This window comes from Struthio camelus, chromosome 2 (assembly GCF_040807025.1).
Source record: "Struthio camelus isolate bStrCam1 chromosome 2, bStrCam1.hap1, whole genome shotgun sequence".
NCBI lineage: Eukaryota > Metazoa > Chordata > Aves > Struthioniformes > Struthionidae > Struthio > Struthio camelus.
In genome coordinates, this window is record NC_090943.1 from 82,991,060 (window position 1) to 83,010,619 (window position 19,560).

The following is a 19,560-nucleotide window of genomic DNA, read 5'->3' on the forward strand; positions in this document are numbered from 1 at the left end:
CACTCCTCCTTTTTCTCTTATTAAATTTTGTCTAGTGCTGTATATATTCACTGAAGAGAGAAGATACTCAAGCACTTTAGTAACAAGACAGCTCTTAAGCAAGATATCATCAAGCATTTTGAAAGAACTGAAACTTTTAGTAGTGGACTATTATAGTCCTGTAGTAGTGGACTTCCCTGAAGTATTTAGATTCATGTATTGTGTTTTGTTTTTTTTTTTTCCTTTAATCCTTGAAGCATCGCTTCATGGACTAAGGGAGTTATGTCAGAGTTGCAAGCTATTTGATATTTTAGAGGTGTTCCAAGATTTCCACCAGTGACATAGAGTAAAATTTACCTGTGGCCAATTTATGTTTGTGAAGTGCTGGTTACAGTTGGTTTCTATTGGCAAAAGCGTGTTGCTTTTTCTCTTACCTTTTCTTCATTCTTGCTTTATTTAGGCTCTGGAATGGATCCATGACAACGGGGAGTTTTATTTATCCACCCATACTTCCACTGGTTCCAGTATCCAGCACACCCAAGAGTTGTTAAAAGAGCATGAAGAATTTCAGATCACTGCAAAGGTAAAAGAAATAAATAAAATGAAGTAACATGCAGAAAAATGAGGGTGTCTTTCAAGCTTTGTTTACATGCACTGGCTTTCTAATTTGTATTTCTGCTGGGAACAGAATAAAACAAAAGATTAAATTTCAGAAGATAATCACCATGTTACTGGAGCTCCATCAGCCCTGTATACAGTTGATTTCTTTTGCCAGAATTGTAGTGAAATAGCTTAAACATGGTTCACACACACAAGCACACACCCTGAAGGTCCTTTGTTTTCCATTTTAACATCTTCAAGTCTGTGGAATACTGCATGCTGGTGTAGGCTATAAAACACAAGGTATAATTTGACTCAGCTATGATTTAAGTAGAAGATAGCAGAAAAATTGAAGCGTTACTTCCTAGGCTGTTCATTTTAAACAAACTGATTCTGCAGTAACTTTTTGATCTATGACAGCAGCATTTCGTTTCATATCCCTGGAGGCCTGTGCAGAGATGCAGATGTCCCTTGGGAGGCTTACTGGTTGTCTTAGGTGAAAGAGGGGTGACTGTTGTAAGACTGAAGTACTCGAACTTAAGTAACTGTATCTTAGCATTTCATGGTAAAACTGTCACCTGTTTCAACCTCTTGGCTCTCAGTCTTCATATAAAAGTAGTGGAGCCTAAGAAAACGAAAAAGTATTTATTTGTCTGAAGGACCACCTCAGCAGAAGAGAGACCTGGAGATGGGAGTCAGACACAAATATGTAGAAAAAGAGATTCCAGAAGGAACAGAGATCCTATTTGCTTTGTGAACATAAATTTTCTTCCTTCTTAGTTTTGCTCCAGCCTTTGCTCTGCTGGATTCCTTCCAGGACACAGAGCACCACTGCCCCCGCTGTTTCCTGTGTCAGCGAGGGGATGACGTTCGTGCCCCTTTCGAAAGGATGTTGTTGGTGCCGCTCCCTTTGTGTTTCACTGCTCGCTGGGTGGATGGATGCATTGGCCCTGACTTAGCCTTGCACAGGGATTTCCCTGATGAAAAGAAATGCTCAAACGAGCGACCACTAGGAAAGAGAGAATAAAAAACAAGGCAGGACAAACCTTGCTGGTTTTCTGTTGACTCTCCTTTGCTTAACTCCCTCTCGTTAAGGGTCCTGACAGTAGGCTTTACTATCAGCCTTTATATCAGAGACACGTATGTCAGATATAAAATCATCTGTTGTGGATGATTTATGATTTACGTGAAGGAACGAGCACAGTCTTAGGCAACTAGTTAACTGGGAAAAACACTTTGTTACAGGTTTGCTGGTGGTGACTTACTCCCTTAGTTCCTCTTTAAGAACCGTGTGACAACAAAACTTAGTATGAGAAAAAGATTAAAAGAATGTAGTTTAATCCTTTAAAGTATAGTACATGACAAGCCTGATGTCCTTCTCAATATTTCAATGATGTCCCTGTGTAAAGGGAGGTGGATATTTGAGTCTTTGTGGGCCAGGCCTAGTACCTATGCTTCAGTCGTAATGAAAAAACAACCCCGCTGGAATCAAAATTCCTTATATTAAGGCAAGGAAGCTAAGAAGCTCGCCTAGCAGGAGTCAGTCTCCAGGTTGGAAATGGAGCACGTTTTTGAAAGAAAAATAAACAACCTGTTCTGATCATGTAATAATAAAACCCAAAGAACCTATATTCATCCTGTGCTGTTGTTATTAGGGGGGAAAAAAAGTGTCTATTTAAAGGAGTTTTAAGAAGAGTGGGGATGAAACGAGCTCCTTTTGTGGCTTTTCTACCTGCTTGTAATAGCTGCTTAAGCAAAATGATCCCCTTCATGACAGGTATAGCTGGTAACTGTTCAATATTTTGCTGTTTTTGTAGCAAACCAAAGAGCGGGTGAAGTTGTTGATACAGCTGGCTGATGGCTTTTGTGAAAAAGGGCATGCTCATGCAACAGAGATTAAAAAATGTGTCACAGCAGTGGATAAGAGGTACAGAGACTTTTCTCTGCGCATGGAGAAATATAGAACCTCTTTAGAGAAAGCTCTGGGTATTTCTTCCGATTCCAATAAATCGGTAAGTGAAATTCAATTGTGATGACAGACGAAAAGCTTTTACTTGCATGTGATTTAGCTGTCATTTTTTCCTGTCTGCTCCCTTAATCAGTTCTTCCTTTTTTTCCTTAAAAAAAAAAAAAAAAAAAAAAAAAAAGAGCAAAAGCTTGCAGCTGGATATAATCCCGGCCAGTGTCCCTGGGTCAGAGGTGAAGCTGCGCGATGCTGCTCATGAGCTTAACGAAGAAAAACGAAAATCTGCCCGCAGGAAAGAGTAATGAATTTATTTATTTTTAATCAGTGAGGATGCATAATCAATTCTGATAATGAAGCAACTGTCATGGGTTGTCTGGGAGCTTAGAAATTGGATAAATGGTAAAAGAGAGCAGTCTTATTCAGTAGCTTTTTGTAGCATTTTATTCACATGCTTATTCTCACAGTTGATTCTAGCAAGTCAGAATCTTAACTTTTAAAGTCCTGTTGAACTTCTTTTAATGTTTTTTTTTTTTTGAGTGCAACAAGTGCAAAACATTTGAGAAAAAGTTTCATCTCCTTCCCTGTATCTTTTTGCATTGGTTGAAAATGGAGGGATATTATCCCTCGTGTTTTTCTCACCTATTCTCTCTCTCTCTCTCTCCATTTCAGGTCTCTTGATTTTTTTTTTTTTTTCCCTCTTACCGTTGTAAAAAAAGCAAAAGCTGACAAGGAGAAAAAAGTGTATTCTGGTTATTATGCATTCATGGTGCTCTGGCAAACTGAGATTTAATCATTCTTTCTGTTGTCACCTAAGGTTCATTATGGCTGAGCTAATTCAGACAGAAAAGGCTTACGTAAGAGACCTCCGGGAATGCATGGATGTAAGTTTTCTCTTTTCACTAATCTTTGAAGACAGGATTCACTCAGCTTTCTATTTCCTTTCAATTTTAACAACCAAGCATGATCAGTCTGTAGTTATGGTACCAAATTAAGTGCCTTTCTGCTATTAAGATACAGTTACATCAGCCGCTTCAGAATTCATCCCATATGTTTTACTTTTGTCACTATTTATTTTCAGTCTTTGAATGTTATTTTCCCAAGTCATAAGCTTTTTTATGTTGGAGGTGGGAGGGAAAAAGGAGGGGATACTTTTTTGCTTTGCTAGCGATAGAGAAGAGCTTGTGTTAATTCTCTTATTGTGTCTATCACATGTTCTGCTACTGGCTGACTTTTTGAATAGAAAATCAGGGAGGTTCGTGGAAAAGTGCCCAGTAATTGTTACACTGAAGCAAGTAATGTTCAGTGGTAGCTATTGCACAAAACATGAACCTCTAGACTGCAGACACGACCTTGATGTGGAATAACCCGAAGCGTTAGGTGTTGTCAAGATAGCTATGAAGTTTAAAGGATGAAGTCTCAATGAATACGTTAAATTGTCAGTTTTAGAACTTAGTTTTTAACTGTCAAAGGTATGTATCGCAAGGTATATGTGACACAATAAGCAGTGTCACAAACGAAGAAACTGTTGCGTGATCTCTCCCTCTCTTCTTCCCAGGAAGGTGTACTTAAATATACTTAAGTGCTTCTGTTTAGAAATTTGATGACTTTTCATGCATCTTTTTGGTTCTGGGCAGACATATCTGTGGGAAATGACAAGCGGAGTGGAGGAGATCCCACCTGGTATTGTAAACAAAGAACACATTATCTTTGGAAACATGCAGGAAATCTATGAGTTCCACAATAAGTGAGTGACTTATCTCCTATTTCCATATTACTGGTAAACCCAAATGATGACCTGAGGGATTTCCTAGTGAAAATATTGTGCATGTGAATAATGGACACTGTGCCATCAGAAATCTAAAGGGTTTCTTCTCAGAATTGTATCGATTGTTACTTTTTGCAGCCAGATAGGTACCCCGCTAGAAACCATCTTCTCAGTCTCAAGACATCGTTCAGTTTTTAAGGAGTCATTTGGATCCTTAGAATATTTCTGTAAGTTTTCCAGTTGTTTTGAAGAGATGGAAACCACTGAACTCCATAGAATTCATGTATAGCACAAACAGCAGTTTTAACAGAGTTGTCATTCCTTCCATCATTCCTGACTTCGAGTCCTGGCTGCTAATGGGGAAGAGCAGCTCTCCCTCCTTTTGCTTGGTTCTTCAAAGCTTCTGTGGATGCCCCACTGTTACTGCAGTTAATTGAACACAGAGCACTGAAGAGGCTTGTCAGCTACATTTGTTTTGAATGGAATGATCACTAAGCTGAGTTGTGCACGAAAGTCTTTGTTAATTCGCCGACGTTTGTATTTGGTTATGATTCTTTTAAGTAATGAAATGTACCTACCATGTTCTAGAACCTGATTTTACATTCCTTTGTATGCTTTATCGTTAGTTAACTTCAGCATTCAGAAGGCAAGTCGTCCCCTTTTTTCCATAAAGAGGGGAAAGCTAAACCTTTCCTGAAACTGAAATAGTAGGAAACCTTCTTGATGGGAACAGCAGCATTTTTTGAGTTAGGCAGTGAATACATAAGTCCAGTGGAGCGAATCCTGATCTTCACCTCAGAATTTACATTGAATTACACTTGATATTAGTTGTAATATTTCATGTTCTCATCCATTCCTGTTACCTTTATTCTATTAGCTCATGCTGTTGGTATGAATTACAGTAAGTTTTCTAACTGTCTTTATTCACAGACGATAGATCAGTGCCAGTGGCTGTAATGAAAATGTTTCATGTGCCTTATAATGTTTGTTTCTTCTCTACTTACAGTATATTCCTAAAGGAGTTGGAAAAATATGAACAGTTACCAGAAGATGTTGGGCACTGCTTCGTTACTTGGGTAATAAAGTCAGACGTCTTTAGAACTAACAAGGGAGATAAGCATGAAGGGGTGGAGACTTGCTGTCAAGTCCTTTTTTTACTCAAATATGAAGTATGAGAGATAGAAATTTAAACTAAAAATGTGTTTCTTTTTTTAGCTGGAAAAACTAAGGCACTGCCATCAGGTGCAAATGTCTGTTTGCTCCAGAAGTGAACCTGAGTTGCCTAAACCTGCATTCAGGTGGTGGTTCAGTGCATTTATTTTTAAGTCTTAGCTACTGTGAATAATCTGCTTTCCTTACATTCCTGTTGTTTCCAGTCTTACTTGGCTGATGTATTTTCTCCTGTTGCCAGTTTGAGTGCTGCTGTACAGTATAACCTCTAGAGACAGAAGATATGCTTTCTGATAACCTCTTTAAATTTGCATTTTATTGTGCAGGCAGACAAGTTCCAAATGTACGTTACTTACTGTAAAAATAAGCCAGATTCTACCCAGCTGATATTAGAACATGCAGGAGCGTACTTTGATGTAAGTACTTATGTCTATCTTAAAAATATGCTTTTGCAGTTTTAATCATGCTCTTAAAGTTTTGTTGAGTGCCTAATTTATTAAGAAAATGTTTCTGAGTTTCTGAGCACTGATGCTGCAATTTAGTGTCGGCTTAAGAAAATAGATGCTATATCTCATGTGTTTAATTTATAATGTTTATATTGCTCAACTGGTCTCATAAGTCTATCAAATTAAATGTACAAAGTTGCTGTCGCCTATCAAGAGTTAAGCTGGTTTCCCATTCAGAACTGCAAGCAGATCTTGGTAGCCACAGCACCGTCTTCAGTTCTCACAAGCAAATCTGTGTTTGATTTGGTTAGGTTGCATTGTATATAATAAAGATGGAAATCTTGATCAGTTATTGGGACACCTTTAGATTGCAGTTGACTGTAGCAATAATTCAGGTCAGTAGCATTGTTCAGAACTGCTCATCCAACCATGTTCCTGATTCAGTCCCTAAGTTGCTTAGGCTGCATGTAATATTCTATTGAGGGAAAGACTAAAATGAAGCAGCTGTCTTTATGAATTCCACTGGTTGAGGAATTTTGGCCATACTGAAGGACTTGTGTGCATTTCCTAGGGAACATTGACTGAACATATGTTTACAGATGATCCAGCTTTAGTGCTCTCCACCCCTCTCTGGTCTCCTCCCCTCTATGCTGAGCTATTAGCTGTGCAGTGACACCATAGGTTTTTTTTAGACTTGTTTATAGAATTAGTGGGAAGAAGATAGTAAAATAAATACAAATCCCTGAAGCTGTTAGGGTTACTTTCAAAATCTTTCACTAAAGAGACTGGCATTCTGGCCACTGTGAGGTAAAATCTTTCTGTATAGCCGCTGTTGAGCGTTCAATGCCTGAAGAAGAGCAGGTAAGTTACAGAAAATTAGGCAAATAGGACCAAATAAATGCATAGAAGCACTAAGCAAATACTATTTTAAAAATGACAGGGGGCTATGATATATTTATTAGAATGGCTTCTTGTCACCACCTCTAGTGGGATGCCCTGTGGTCCCTCTGGCTTACCTGTGTAGACAGAGCTCTCCGTCCCCTGATCTGCCTAGCACATCCAGAGCTAGATGTGTATGGAGCTGCCACTGTACACGGGTATCTTCAGGAGCTTCCACTGACCCCACCACTGGAGTATGTGAAAATGGCACGTGATTGCATCTTGGGAGTTACTGAGGCTGTGCTGTAACCACGGTTAAAGGGTTCACAGACTTAATGCATAACTTGCTGTTTGAAAGTGTGTGGTTAAAACATATCTGATATTGTGATAAATGGCAAACACTGGTTCAACACGTGGTTAATACTGGAAATCTGTAATTAGCCCGTCTAACTCTAGTCTAGTTATATATTCCTTCTTTTGCTTAGTGAACGTCGTTCCTTTTTGTTCCTAAATAGCTCTGTTTTCCTTCTAAGTGTATGCTAACCTTTTCCCTTTAGTTAGAAAATGATACTTCGTGCTCCCCCTTGTGGCTTTGTAGCAGCACTTGCGGGGGGGGAAATGCTCTCCATGACTGTTAGCAGTCAAAGCAGGTAATGCCACAAAACCTCCTCCTAGGCCTTTGTGCAATAGTCGTAGTTGTTCCCTGGAACACTGAAATATGTTTTCTTTCCTCTCATGCAAGTAAGAGGAAAAATACAGATTTTAAGTAAAAGTAGTTTTGCCACGTGTTCAATATCCCTAATCATGGCTATTTTGATTTAGGTTTGTTGAAACACTTCGTAGGTAACCTGGGAGAGGTAATCACCTTTTGTATGGGCAAAGCGAGCAGGTAGATGCAAAACGTAACTACTTGTTGTGAATGGAATATCTTGCCATCCTATCTTTTTTTATTTTGCCTTGCTAAAATAGAAACTGAAGTTAATGCATATGACACAGCCCTCAGAACAGCCTATATCTGATTGTTGGTGCTCACAGTTCTCAATTTTTTTTTTTCTTCTGCATGCAGGAGATACAGCAACGACATGGACTGGCCAACTCTATCTCCTCTTACCTTATCAAACCTGTTCAAAGGATAACAAAATATCAACTTCTTTTAAAGGTCAGTGTTAATTCTAATTTTTTGATCTGAGTCTGCTGTTCTGAAGTGGGCAAAGCTCCTGCTGAAATCGGGAGGCTTTTTTACTCTGCACTCTGACTATAACATCCTGGGCAGCCTCAAATATCTCTGTGGTATTTTTTTTAGGAGACTACTGAAAATGAAAGAAGGCATAAATAAGCAACTTTTCCTCCAGATTCCTGAAAATCAAGAAGATACTGCTCTGCAAATTTTACATAGGAAATATCATTTGTGTTTCCACAGTAAAAAAAAAGTAATTCATGGCCATATAGACAGACATATCTTTGTAATGGTTTTTACAACAAATTTTAGCAAGCCATTGACTGCGTTTTAGGCATTAGGCACTGAAGAAAACGTGTATACTGAGTGCCTGTAAAGCTGTTGCACAGTTATTTGTAACGTTGCACAGAAATGTCAAGTAAACAGCTGTTAAAACAAGTAAAACCTTTGGAAACCTGTAGTTGGAGCTTTCACTGAATGGATAGATGTCTTGTTGACCAAGCAGCAGTGTTCTTCAGCTGCGTTGGATATATGTTAGGTGGCATTGCTTGTTTTGTAATAGCTCATTAGAAAAGTAGCTGTAGCTGATATGTTCTGTTTTCCCCTTTCTAGCTGACAACTGCTATGGATGGTTGTTTTTAAAACATCTGAAAAAAATTCCAGGCCGTTTCAGGTCAAGTTGGATGGAAGTTAGTCTGTCATTTTTAATCGAAACATATTGTCCATTCTTCCCTTTGTAAAAAAGATATACTTTTGTTAAGTTATAACTTGTGTAAATACTTCAGATAATGCTGGTTTAAGAAATTTTGGGATACTGATTTCGATGGTTAAACTTTTGAATCCAAACATGCCACAGCTAAAACATTATTGAAGTGATGGGGTAGGTTGGCTTCATCAGTCTTTGCAGAGCCAGTTGGCTTTGTGGCGTGGTAAAATGGATGTATTTGGTTATTGGGTTTTTTATAGTAGGAGAAGAGGCAAGAAAATGGAAGAATGGAGAGTACAAAATTTCAGTGACAGCTGAAATGTTTACAGTTTTAGAAGTTCTGGTTGTTTTTCCAAATTGTGTTGAAGCTGCTCATCTTTTTCTGTCACCTAGAAGATATTAGTTAGGTTCTGTGATGTTGCCATGCACAATTTGTCTGTTGTTGCTATTTTCCTGTGCTGATGGTATAGGGAGTTAATAAATACAAAGTAATGTAATGATGATTATAGCAGGAACCATCTGGCTTTCTCTTTAAAAGGAAAAAAGGAATTTAACCTGAGGGAGTGAATTAAATGGGTGTTTGAATAACAAAAGGAATGTAATGTGCCATTTTTGGTTATGTAAGCTACATTTTTATATTAATACTGCCTAAATGCTCAAAGGATGCGAGGAAATTGGAATATCAGGTCAGGCAGTGTTATGCTAAAATCTGTGGGATTTTGGATGGTACTGGACTGCATCTCCTTAAATTCCATTACAAAGTTTCAGCATATTCCGTTCTCCAGCTTCTGTCCATAAGTTAATGCTCTTTTGTATATAGAAATTTTGTCTGAAAGATGCTTTTCACTGCACAGACATAGAATAGAGTACTTCACTGAGTATTTGAAATGAAACAATGTGATCCTTTTAGCAGGAGTAGTACAGAGCAAGTCTTTGGTGCAGCGGAGCAGGGATTGACATGGGGGTCCTTCTGTGCTGTCCTGCTTTCCGCTATCTTCATGACTTGATGCATCTGGCCCGTGATGTAGCACTACATCTGAGAGCTGTGTCTGTGCTTATCAGAAAGATGCTGCCCCTTAGTATAACATTTAAAGATTTGTTATTATTATCCAGATGATCTTGTTTAAATTACGGAAGTGGGCAAGTGAAAGCTTGGGCTGCTCCTTGAAGGAAGGATCATGATAAAAACAAAGTATGTTATTGTGTAGCTGGAAGAGCGAGTAGTTCAAAATAAATTTTACTTACCAGAAATGGTCCTTTGCTTGTTAGAAGTAATATTTAATTGTCCGTTATGTTTCTGTAGAAACACAATATATAGTACTCATATTGGCTTATCTTTTGCAGGAGCTGCTGACGTGCTGTGAAGAAGGTAAAGGTGAGATTAAAGATGGCCTGGAGGTGATGCTAAGCGTGCCAAAGCGAGCCAATGATGCTATGCACCTCAGCATGCTGGAAGGTAGGATTCAGATTGGGTTTTTAATTCAGCCATATGCTGTATGTTAATTTTTTTAATAACTCTTTAGATTACTGTATGTTGAGAAGATCTGAAAAACATGAAAATTCTTACTTAGGGGGTTGTATTTTATATAGCTTTTATTTGAAGAGCTCAGATTTAATTAGGAAAATGAACTGTGACAGACAACTGATATGGTTTTTGTTAATTTTTTTTTAAAGTGTTCTTTATCCTGACCTACAGCTCTGTCTCTGCAGCATTTGAAAAGTATCACAGCTAACAAAGTTTGCTGCTGCTGACCTAAAACTTAATAGGTGAATGAATGGTCAGGTATAATACTTTAAGCTACAATTCCCAACCAAGTAGCCTTGTGTGGTGGTGTTTTTTTTTTTTTTTTTAAATGAGGAGCATAAGCGGATTAGAGGTGATTTTGCTGATTTGTGTGTCAAATAATTATCTCCAAGAAGTTTGTAATTTTCACATCTGTTTCCTGCCTGTTCCATAACAGACTTCTGGTTGAAATAAAATGTATCTTCTGGCAGTAAAAAGGCAACATAAGCCAATTTAGCCTGAATCTTAGCCAGAACAGCATAATCATGTTCATGGCAGACACTTGAAGTTGGATGTAACTGCTTCTATGTGCTTGGAACAACTTTCTGCCAAAATCGCTTTTGTAATTGGCACATTATCAGGTATGATGGTGCCATCATTTATTTAGTAATAAAACTGTTTCTCTTTGGCCAAGTAAGTTCTTTCAGATAAAAGCATAGCCACCTGAGCTCGCAGTTGCTGATTAAAGACTTATCAGTGTTTTCAGTCAATACTCCTTTTCTTTCTCTGTGCCTACTAGTAGTAAAACGGAGCCTGTCACAGAATTTTCAGTATCGTAGAAGTTACTGTGAAACTTCTTCTGGTTTGACATGTGATCCTCAATCATGTGAACGCTCAAAATCACCTCTGTTTCGTGACTGTAAACAACAGGAGTGTCGGTCAGTCTGCAGGGATCAATTCCAAATGCTTTATTCAGGAGAGGGTGTTAGAATAAATACTGACCAGCATTGGTGGTAATCTTTTAACCCTGGGAATGTGACTCTGGAGAATATCCTAATCTTTTACATAAGGTGATTTTACAACAAAGCATGTGTATATAGTTGAGTCATCCCATGTTCAACAAATCTAGTGAGTGAGCACATTTCCTCTTTTTGTCTCTGGAGGTTTCTGAATGAACATCCTGGTACGACTTGCTCCTGATGCTCCCCATGCTATTGCCGTGTTTTGAACAGTACAAATTGTTCTGTTGAATAGGCTGGTGCTTTTCTGTTCAGACAATATTGGCGAGCAATACCTGTTTAAAATTCAATTTTATACCATGGTAGACTATTTTCTGTTATCCTGCAACTATAATGCTCTGTATTAAACTGGGAGAACACGGTGCAACTAGGACAGAAGTGTACTCATCAGTGCCTTCAGCTTTATGTTATATCTCAGGATAAATAATCCAGTTGGTATTTCTTTATTGTGGAGCAATGTTGGAGTGAATCAGTTGCAGGCTGATCATATGGCAGCAGCTCCAAGCTGCCATCTTTTTCTCCCCTATTGCAACACAGATGCATGCTTGTTACATGTGTGATAGGGAAGATGAGCCACCGGAAGAGATGGCATTTGGGAGCTGGCCAATGTTGGAGCAACTCGATCTGCTCTGTTTGCTTGGTAGTTGCTCACATTCTACAGAAGCAGAAACCATGTATGAAAAATAACTTCTTCTATGATGAAAATGATAAAATGCTGACATAGGAAGATCTATCACCTATTGGTTAAACACTGCCAGAAGAGTTAATAAACTTCTTAGCTGTAACTCAAGTCTATGTCTAAATTTAGAGATCCATCTGTTAAGTTTAGCAGATGATTATGCTGAAATCAAGGCTTATTTTTCAGCATCCCTTCCTGGGAATCTCATCTTTTGCAAGCTGTATTTGAAAAAGAAGTCAGATAAGCAAATCACTTCATAAACGAAAGCTATGCTTTTTAATTTCCTCACGTTATTAACTTTTCTTGGTGAACCTTTCCTCTCTCTGATTTTCTAGGCTTTGATGAAAACATAGAATCTCAGGGAGAGCTCATCCTTCAAGAATCCTTCCAAGTGTGGGACCCCAAAACTCTAATTCGAAAGGGCAGAGAGAGGCACCTTTTTCTTTTTGAGATGTCCTTGGTTTTCAGTAAAGAAGTGAAGGACTCCAGTGGGAGAAGCAAATACATTTACAAGAGTAAACTGTTCGTAAGTATAGAACAAGTGATCGTACTTAGAAAACTGTGTCTAGATGATTAAGTGAGTAGGCTCAGATGACTTAAATAGGCCTTAAGAGATTGAACAACTCTTACAATGCACTGAAAAAAATAGCCTTGAAAACTGTAGCTTGTGAATCTTAAAAGCCTGCTGTTTTGTTGTGCTTTTGAGGAGAAAGAGTAGACTGAAAATAACTAATGAAGGCTGTGTACCAATCGTGGTGCATCACGACTAGGGGAAACTAAGATTGGATTGATTTTGTTTTAATTATGTATATGTTTGCTGGTTCTTTACAACTTATTTGTATAAAGCAGATGTATGGAAGGACTTGACAGGTTGGCTTCAGCCTGCTTGTTTGCTATTGGTGTTGCAGTAATCTTGCAGTTGAAGATTTGTTCTGGTGAGTATTCTGCAAATACTGGTCTGGAAAGACAAGAACTCCTTACCATGGAAGGGCTCATTCCAGAATGTATACTGCGATTAGTAATCTCACAATAATATTTTGTGAATAAAATAAAATTTTTATGGTCTGCTGAAAGGATGTGAAGGAAACATTTTCCCCTGTTTAAAAACAAGCCCCTCTTGCATTCCTCGTCCGTGGTGTGTATGCTTTCCAAAGTTTGAACCTGGCATTCATAATCTCCCTGCTGTCTTATTGGACAACTTGAGTGAGAGAGCAGGAGTCACGCTCTGTAAACCTAGGTAGCTGAGCACGAAGAGTGGCTTTCTCAGTTTGCTCTGCATCCACTGTGGACAAGATGAGCTATTTTTAATAGACAGTTTAGAACAGGAGCATGAACTTACTTTACCTCTTACAATTGTGCTCTAGAATACCTTATTCGTCTTTAGGATATTTTGCCTAAGTCTAGGTGGTATAAATACCAAGCCTTTTTTCCCCTGTTTCACTTCCTTTCACTCTTGCTTCCCCTCTTTTCACCTCTGTCCAAACTGGTAAAGCAGGTTGGTTAAGAAAACTCCCCTCCCTCCCCCCTTACTTTGCTTTCCCTCCAGACACGTTCTGCCACTTCATTTCAAACGCTTGTTGTTCCTCCTGATATAAGACAGCTAGCAAGTAGCATAGCTGTGGATGTTTTGTTGTGCACATCTTCAATGCCCTCGAGAACTTGAAATACGGAAAGGTTTTGAGGTACTGGAGGTAACATCAGCTGCTGAGGCATTACATGGGGGAAGAGACAGAGCTGCAAAGTCAGTCCTGTAAGCTTGTTGTGTCAGTTCCTCTGACCAGAACTAATAGTAACCTTAGTCCTAGAGAAGTTGCTGGGAATATTCAAAACTGCCATTGTACCTCATGTTTAAAATACAAGCATATGTTTTTGCCTTCACATCCTACTTGTCAAAATATTCCATCATGTAGGTTACCTACCGTAGCAGTTCTTATAGCTTGATCTTAAGGCATTCGTAAAGAAATCGGAAGCATGTACGTCAAGTCAGACAAAGACCTTTCTTGCCCAGTATCCTGTCTCCCACACTGTAATCTGGAAGGTGGTTTTAGTAAAGTGAGTCTCATCTCTTGCACGTTGGGTGTGCTGACCTTCACGATTTCTCCAGTGCAGGATACTCGATGGGATTTGTGATAGTGGAGGAATGTGTTAATGATCTCCTTTGCAAAGAAATAAAGTGGCCAAAAGTAAATGCCTAAAGAAGACTGTAGGAACAAGGCAAGCAATAAAACGCTAGAATACTCTCCCAGTCAGTGGTATTAGGCAGCTTAGGAGCTTCCTGACCTGGATGTGGTTTCTATGCATTCAGTTAACACCCAGTGGCTTTCTCTTCCATGAGTTTATCCCTTGATCTCATGTAACGTTTTGCATTTACATTGTCCTTTGGCAAAGAGTTGTATTGCTCAACTACGTGTTAGGTACAGAACAACCTGGTGTTCAGTTTTGAACCTGGCTCCCAGTAGTTTCACTTAATGCCCACCAGGTACTGTTTTGAAAGAGGCGGTTCACAATCTCTTATCTGCTTTGCTGCTCATTATTTTACAGACCTCTGGTATATCCTGCCCCAGCTGTCTCTTGTAAAATTAATAATGATCATAAGTATACCGATGCTTCTAAATTTACTAGATTTTTAAAAATAACAAAATTTAAAATAGTACTATCCTGCCCATTCAGACTTAATGTTACCGCATGCAGTAGAATATTACTTTGAATTACTGTAATGTAATGTTAGATCAAGTATTTTATAAGCTTTTTAACACACACAAGATTTGTTGGAGAGTCAGCTTTGAAATGCATCACAGACTTAAGTATTTTAGTGAAGGAGCATCTATTTTCCAAAGAAGACAACACAAAGCTGAAAGGGTGGGGAATTCTTAAAAAAAAAAAAAAAAAAAAAAAAAAAACCACTGGCATCCCGTGAGGCTGGAACAAAATTCTTTTTGTCAGATTTTGTCTCTCCAGCATCTCTTGTAATGAATCTGTGTATGTTCTAGTAGTGAGGCATATAAGGGGAAAAATACAGCTTCTATTGTACATATAACATGTAGTCTTAAAACTATATTCCTATTATGAATATAATGTAAAAATGCTGAGCTCTTCTGGAGTCAGGGATATTGTAATTTGAGCTATGTTCCTTAGTTTATATTTTCTTTTGGCATAGATCCTATATGAATTGCTTAACTAGAAGCAAATTCACAATTCACTGAGATGATATTCCAGTTGGAAAGGAAAAACTTTATGGATGAGAATTAACTATAAGTTTCTGACATTAAAACATCCCCAAAGAGCGATTGTTCATGTAGGTGTCCCTCAAAATTCTCCAGGGTGACTAAATTGTTGAATATTTTTCATCTCTTTCAGAGGGAAGGAAACACACTAGAACAGACTTCTTTGGCAGAAAAGAGATCTGAATTTTAGAAGCTAGCAAGAGAATTATCAGATGTATCTTATCTAAGCAAAAACATTAAAATCAATAAGTAATGAGCATTCCCTGATAGAAATCAGCGAGGAGAGAAACCAGCGCCATCTTCCACTCAGCACTTTTTTTTGAGTCACAAGACTTTTGTTGTCAATTCAAAAAAAATAGAATAAGTAATCTGATATTTCAGATCATAAATATTATTTTTTATTGTTACTTTATTGGAAAAAGTTATTGGCTTGCGGTTGTTGCTCTTGAAGGAAAAAAACAGCAAAGGATTCTCCCAAGTATATGAGTTAGGCTTGAGTTTCTACGACTCCCTTTAAACAGTAGAGCTCAGCTGTTTAGAATATTGGCACCCTTCTGTGGCTACTAAGACAAGATTGTCATGGAGTAATAACCAGGAGTTTTTCTTAATTCCAGACTTCTGAACTGGGTGTCACAGAACACGTAGAAGGAGATCCCTGCAAGTTTGCTCTGTGGGTTGGAAGGACACCAACTTCAGACAACAAAATTGTTCTCAAGGTAATTTTAGTGGACGTGCTTGTACACTATGCTAAGTCTTGCTGTAGCTGTTATTCATACATATCTGTTGGGAAGGTAACAAGTGATGACTTGTGCTGTTTGCCACAGGACAGGTGCTGACAGGTAGATAATCTTCCTTTGTCTGGAATCAGACGTGGTATGTATCTAACCCAAGTGACTTGAAAGCAGAGGGGAGGCTGTGTAGTCTGTCTTAAAGGTTAAAGAAACTGGCTGCCACCAAAGTGGAGTAGAAAGAGACTTGATCTATTTTACTCTGTTTTGCTTTCTCTGCTGGAAATCTGTAGCTTGAAGGCTTTGGCCACTAACTGACAGAGCAAATCAGAAGACCGCAGACAAATCATGGCATCAGTGATATATTTTACACTCAAGCTACTGCTGCTCCTTGCTGATGTCGTTTTTCATTGCCCGAATTTTTATTCAGAAATAGAAGCACTACAAAGATGTTATGTGTTTGTCTGTGGGCTATCAATTCTTCTTAAGATACTTGCCTTTGGATGAGAGCACATGCAAAGCATCAAGATAATGCCTGTAAATTCTGGTTCTGGGGAAGTTATAGACGTCAGAAGCGTGTCTTGTCTAGCTAGAAGAATGGTCAAATCAATTTTTCTTGCAGCTCTGGTATGTAACCTGTGACCTGCTGTTTCAACTGGAGAACTTTTTTATAGTACTCCAAGCAGCTAATGGGTAGTCTCACATATTTTGAGGACTGTGTCAACTCGGGAACTTTTCTGTTGTATCACTTAGCAGTGTTGAGCTGTGAAAAAAAGCTCATCTTCCCTTTTACAAGTTACAATGCCTAGTATTAAACTTGTTTATGTTTTCAGATATATTTTTGATGATTACTCAATAATGCCACTTAAAAATGGGCCAGTAAAATTTGTTCCTTAATTCTACTGAATTCCGGACTAAAGAACAGTTCCCGATAATTCTAATTTACACAGAAGTCAGTGAGGGCCGGGAAATGAAACATAACGTCACCGAATACAACTTGTTCAGTCTTAATCCCTTATTTTCACAGACAATTTTTTTGCAGCCTAAAATGGTCTTCCCAGCATAGAGCAGTTAGAAGGGGGTTTTGTTTTTAAGGGCTGTCTACATAAGATGACTTTAAGGTGTTCCTCTTCTCCTCCGAAAATGTTTTTATTCTTCCAGTATAGGGTATTTAGGTAACTCATGGGTTATAGTAAGCTTTTCAACAATTTTGTTACCTTAGCTCATTAATACTATAAGTAAATTCTGTGGAAAATGTAAATGAAAGATTTAGAAGATTTAACAAAACTATTTGTGTTTGGCTCTTTTCCCTAATTGGTTTTGTTCGTTAAAGAACGAAAGCTCCTTCTGCTAACTGTTACCTGTTCCTGCAACGTTCTGCAACTAGAATCCCATTTTGAAATCTTTCCTTGTCTTGGTAATGTTTATAATGTATTAGAAGCCCAGTGTTTCAGAAGAGGGTCATTAAGAGAAGTAGCAGGTTGATTAATTTTTTTTTTTTTTTAAGGTCTGCACCATTGTTTGTATTTAATATCTTTTCAGGTATTGAGTAATAGGATTGAACAATTGGATTACGTTTTAGGCAGCTGGGCATTGAAATGTGTATCTGAAAAACACTGATAATATCTTACAGGCGGTTATTAAGATAGAATCCCTAAACTAGCTTTTTGCTTCCAAATAATTTCAAGTGTGGGAAAAGTAACACCAAAAATGTTGTGGAAGCATACATGTTGCAACATAAGTTTATTTTTCTTTCAGTATTAGCAGATTGTTGCATAAAGTTAGAGTTGGTATTTCAAATTCATGATGTATTTTAAGCCAATTTTTAAGCTGTTATTACTGGACTTGCTAAAGTAAGTCAATCCGCACTGTCTCTCTGTAGGTATCTACTGGGCTTCAGCCTTCTTGGCCTTTCAAGTTGTGAAAGAAGAATCTGAATCTAAAAGAACAAGATTTTTCAATGAGCAATATTAATAATGTTGGGAAGTGTAAAATAGTGTCGGGGGTTCAAAATGAAGACAACTAGGTTGAATTTTCCCCGTTCCAGGTTTCAAAAACGATTTGCAAAATCGTTCTTTGTGCCTTCCTCTTTGTGTTCGTTAGCTGACTATGTTTGTGGATCTTCTCCACTATAATAGTCCATTATGGGGGGTTTGTTTCTTTTTGCTTATCAAAGGCATCCAGTATAGAGAATAAACAGGACTGGATCAAACACATCCGGGAAGTGATACAAGAAAGGACCATTCATCTGAAAGGAGCCTTGAAAGAGCCAATCCACATCCCCAAAACTGCACCAACAACAAAACAGAAAGGAAGAAGGTAGGTGGTATTTAAAATAACGAGACATCTCCAAGTACCATTCCAACAGCGCTGTTTCATCTGTAGTGTTGAATTTCTCATGGCTTTCAGTGAATTGCACAAAACCAAGAGGCAGTGTGGCCAATTTTACCTTATAAATCATTTCAAGTTTCCTGCTGTGCTGAACAGGTTAAGATTTCTGCTCTGAGCCGTCCCTGACTTGTGTTAATTCAGCCCTTGTAAATGGAAGGGATTTGGAATTGCGGTACTTTTTCTTCAAGACAACCGTGCATTTTAGATTTTTACAATTCTGCATGTGTTATTCAGGTTCTTGGCTTTCTGCTGGGCTTAAAATGTGTGACTGAGGGATCTGCTCGCTAGCTTTGGCAAAGCGGCTGTGTGAGTTGCTTACCATGGTTCTGGCTGGCTCTTTGGTATTAAGTGCTGAATATCTGGTTTTTGCATCAGTTGTTTTGTCTCGGTGTCCACAGTCGCATTGCCCAGATGCCCTGTCTTTAGAGTTACAGGTAGGAGCTATCATGTTACAAACACAGTGCTAACGTTGTAATGAAAACTAAATTATTTGTAGAGACGGCGAGGACCTGGACAGTCAGGGAGATGGTAGTAGCCAACCTGATACTATTTCAATTGCCTCACGAACCTCCCAGAACACACTGGACAGCGATAAGGTAAGTTTCCCACTTGTTGCTCTGTTCTGAGAGCAAATGCTTCGTGCTTTAGTGCGAGTTATTACCAAGATCGGTCCTTAGTTACCTCTGGAGAGGAGGTGTGGAAACATTCACTTATGGTCAAATCTTTCTTAAAAGTAGCAATGTACAATAAAGGAAATATTTAGATGCAATGGGGGAACTGGGGAGACTGTCTAAATCCAGTACATCATAAGGGAATTCTGTTTATTCTAAACTTGAATCTGGTGCCTTCTGCAGGTTGTTTAAAGCTTTGACCCAGTTTAAAAATGAAGTTGGTTTTTTTTCTGTAAAATTTGACACTGGAGCATAGAGTTTTTCTTGATCTCAGTCTCAGCCTTTCTGAAAGCGCACCATCTGTTGTTTGTACTTGCTTGGGGATGGTCATAGCCATGTGGTTAGTTTTGTGAAGGCAAATATCTCATCCTCGTGCTCACGCATTAGAGGGTGAGTGCTCTCTCTTTCCAGATGAGAGCTAATGGAAATCACCATATTAAAGAGGAGTAACCCTCAACAGTAAAGTGCCAGTGTTTCCTTTATGTCTGCCTACAGGTTTTAGCCGGGTTATCGCTTAAGGTGGGCATAGTCAAAGTTTTTCATGGATAACAGAAAGGTAAAAATCGGAAGAGTGAGAATTCTTCTATGGAGTGTGTGAGTGTGTTACTTTAGAGTTAGAAAACGACTTCTGAGAAGTGAGAAGTTTAATGACCTCA

At 38.5% G+C, this 19,560-nt stretch overlaps 1 protein-coding gene across 3 annotated transcripts in view; it reads left to right on the forward strand.

Annotated features, from left to right (window-relative positions):
- The window catches only part of TRIO (trio Rho guanine nucleotide exchange factor), a 263,242-nt gene that overhangs the window by 160,294 nt on the left and 83,388 nt on the right, over positions 1 to 19,560 (forward strand). For all 3 annotated transcript variants that reach the window (XM_068931428.1, XM_068931431.1, XM_068931429.1), the window contains 13 exons: positions 440 to 562; positions 2,397 to 2,591; positions 2,728 to 2,843; positions 3,360 to 3,426; positions 4,180 to 4,289; positions 5,317 to 5,386; positions 5,807 to 5,896; positions 7,872 to 7,964; positions 10,033 to 10,144; positions 12,226 to 12,416; positions 15,729 to 15,830; positions 18,019 to 18,161; positions 18,730 to 18,829. In XM_068931428.1, coding sequence (XP_068787529.1) covers positions 440 to 562; positions 2,397 to 2,591; positions 2,728 to 2,843; positions 3,360 to 3,426; positions 4,180 to 4,289; positions 5,317 to 5,386; positions 5,807 to 5,896; positions 7,872 to 7,964; positions 10,033 to 10,144; positions 12,226 to 12,416; positions 15,729 to 15,830; positions 18,019 to 18,161; positions 18,730 to 18,829 — 1,512 coding nt within the window. The remainder of the gene's footprint in view (positions 1 to 439; positions 563 to 2,396; positions 2,592 to 2,727; positions 2,844 to 3,359; positions 3,427 to 4,179; positions 4,290 to 5,316; positions 5,387 to 5,806; positions 5,897 to 7,871; positions 7,965 to 10,032; positions 10,145 to 12,225; positions 12,417 to 15,728; positions 15,831 to 18,018; positions 18,162 to 18,729; positions 18,830 to 19,560) is intronic.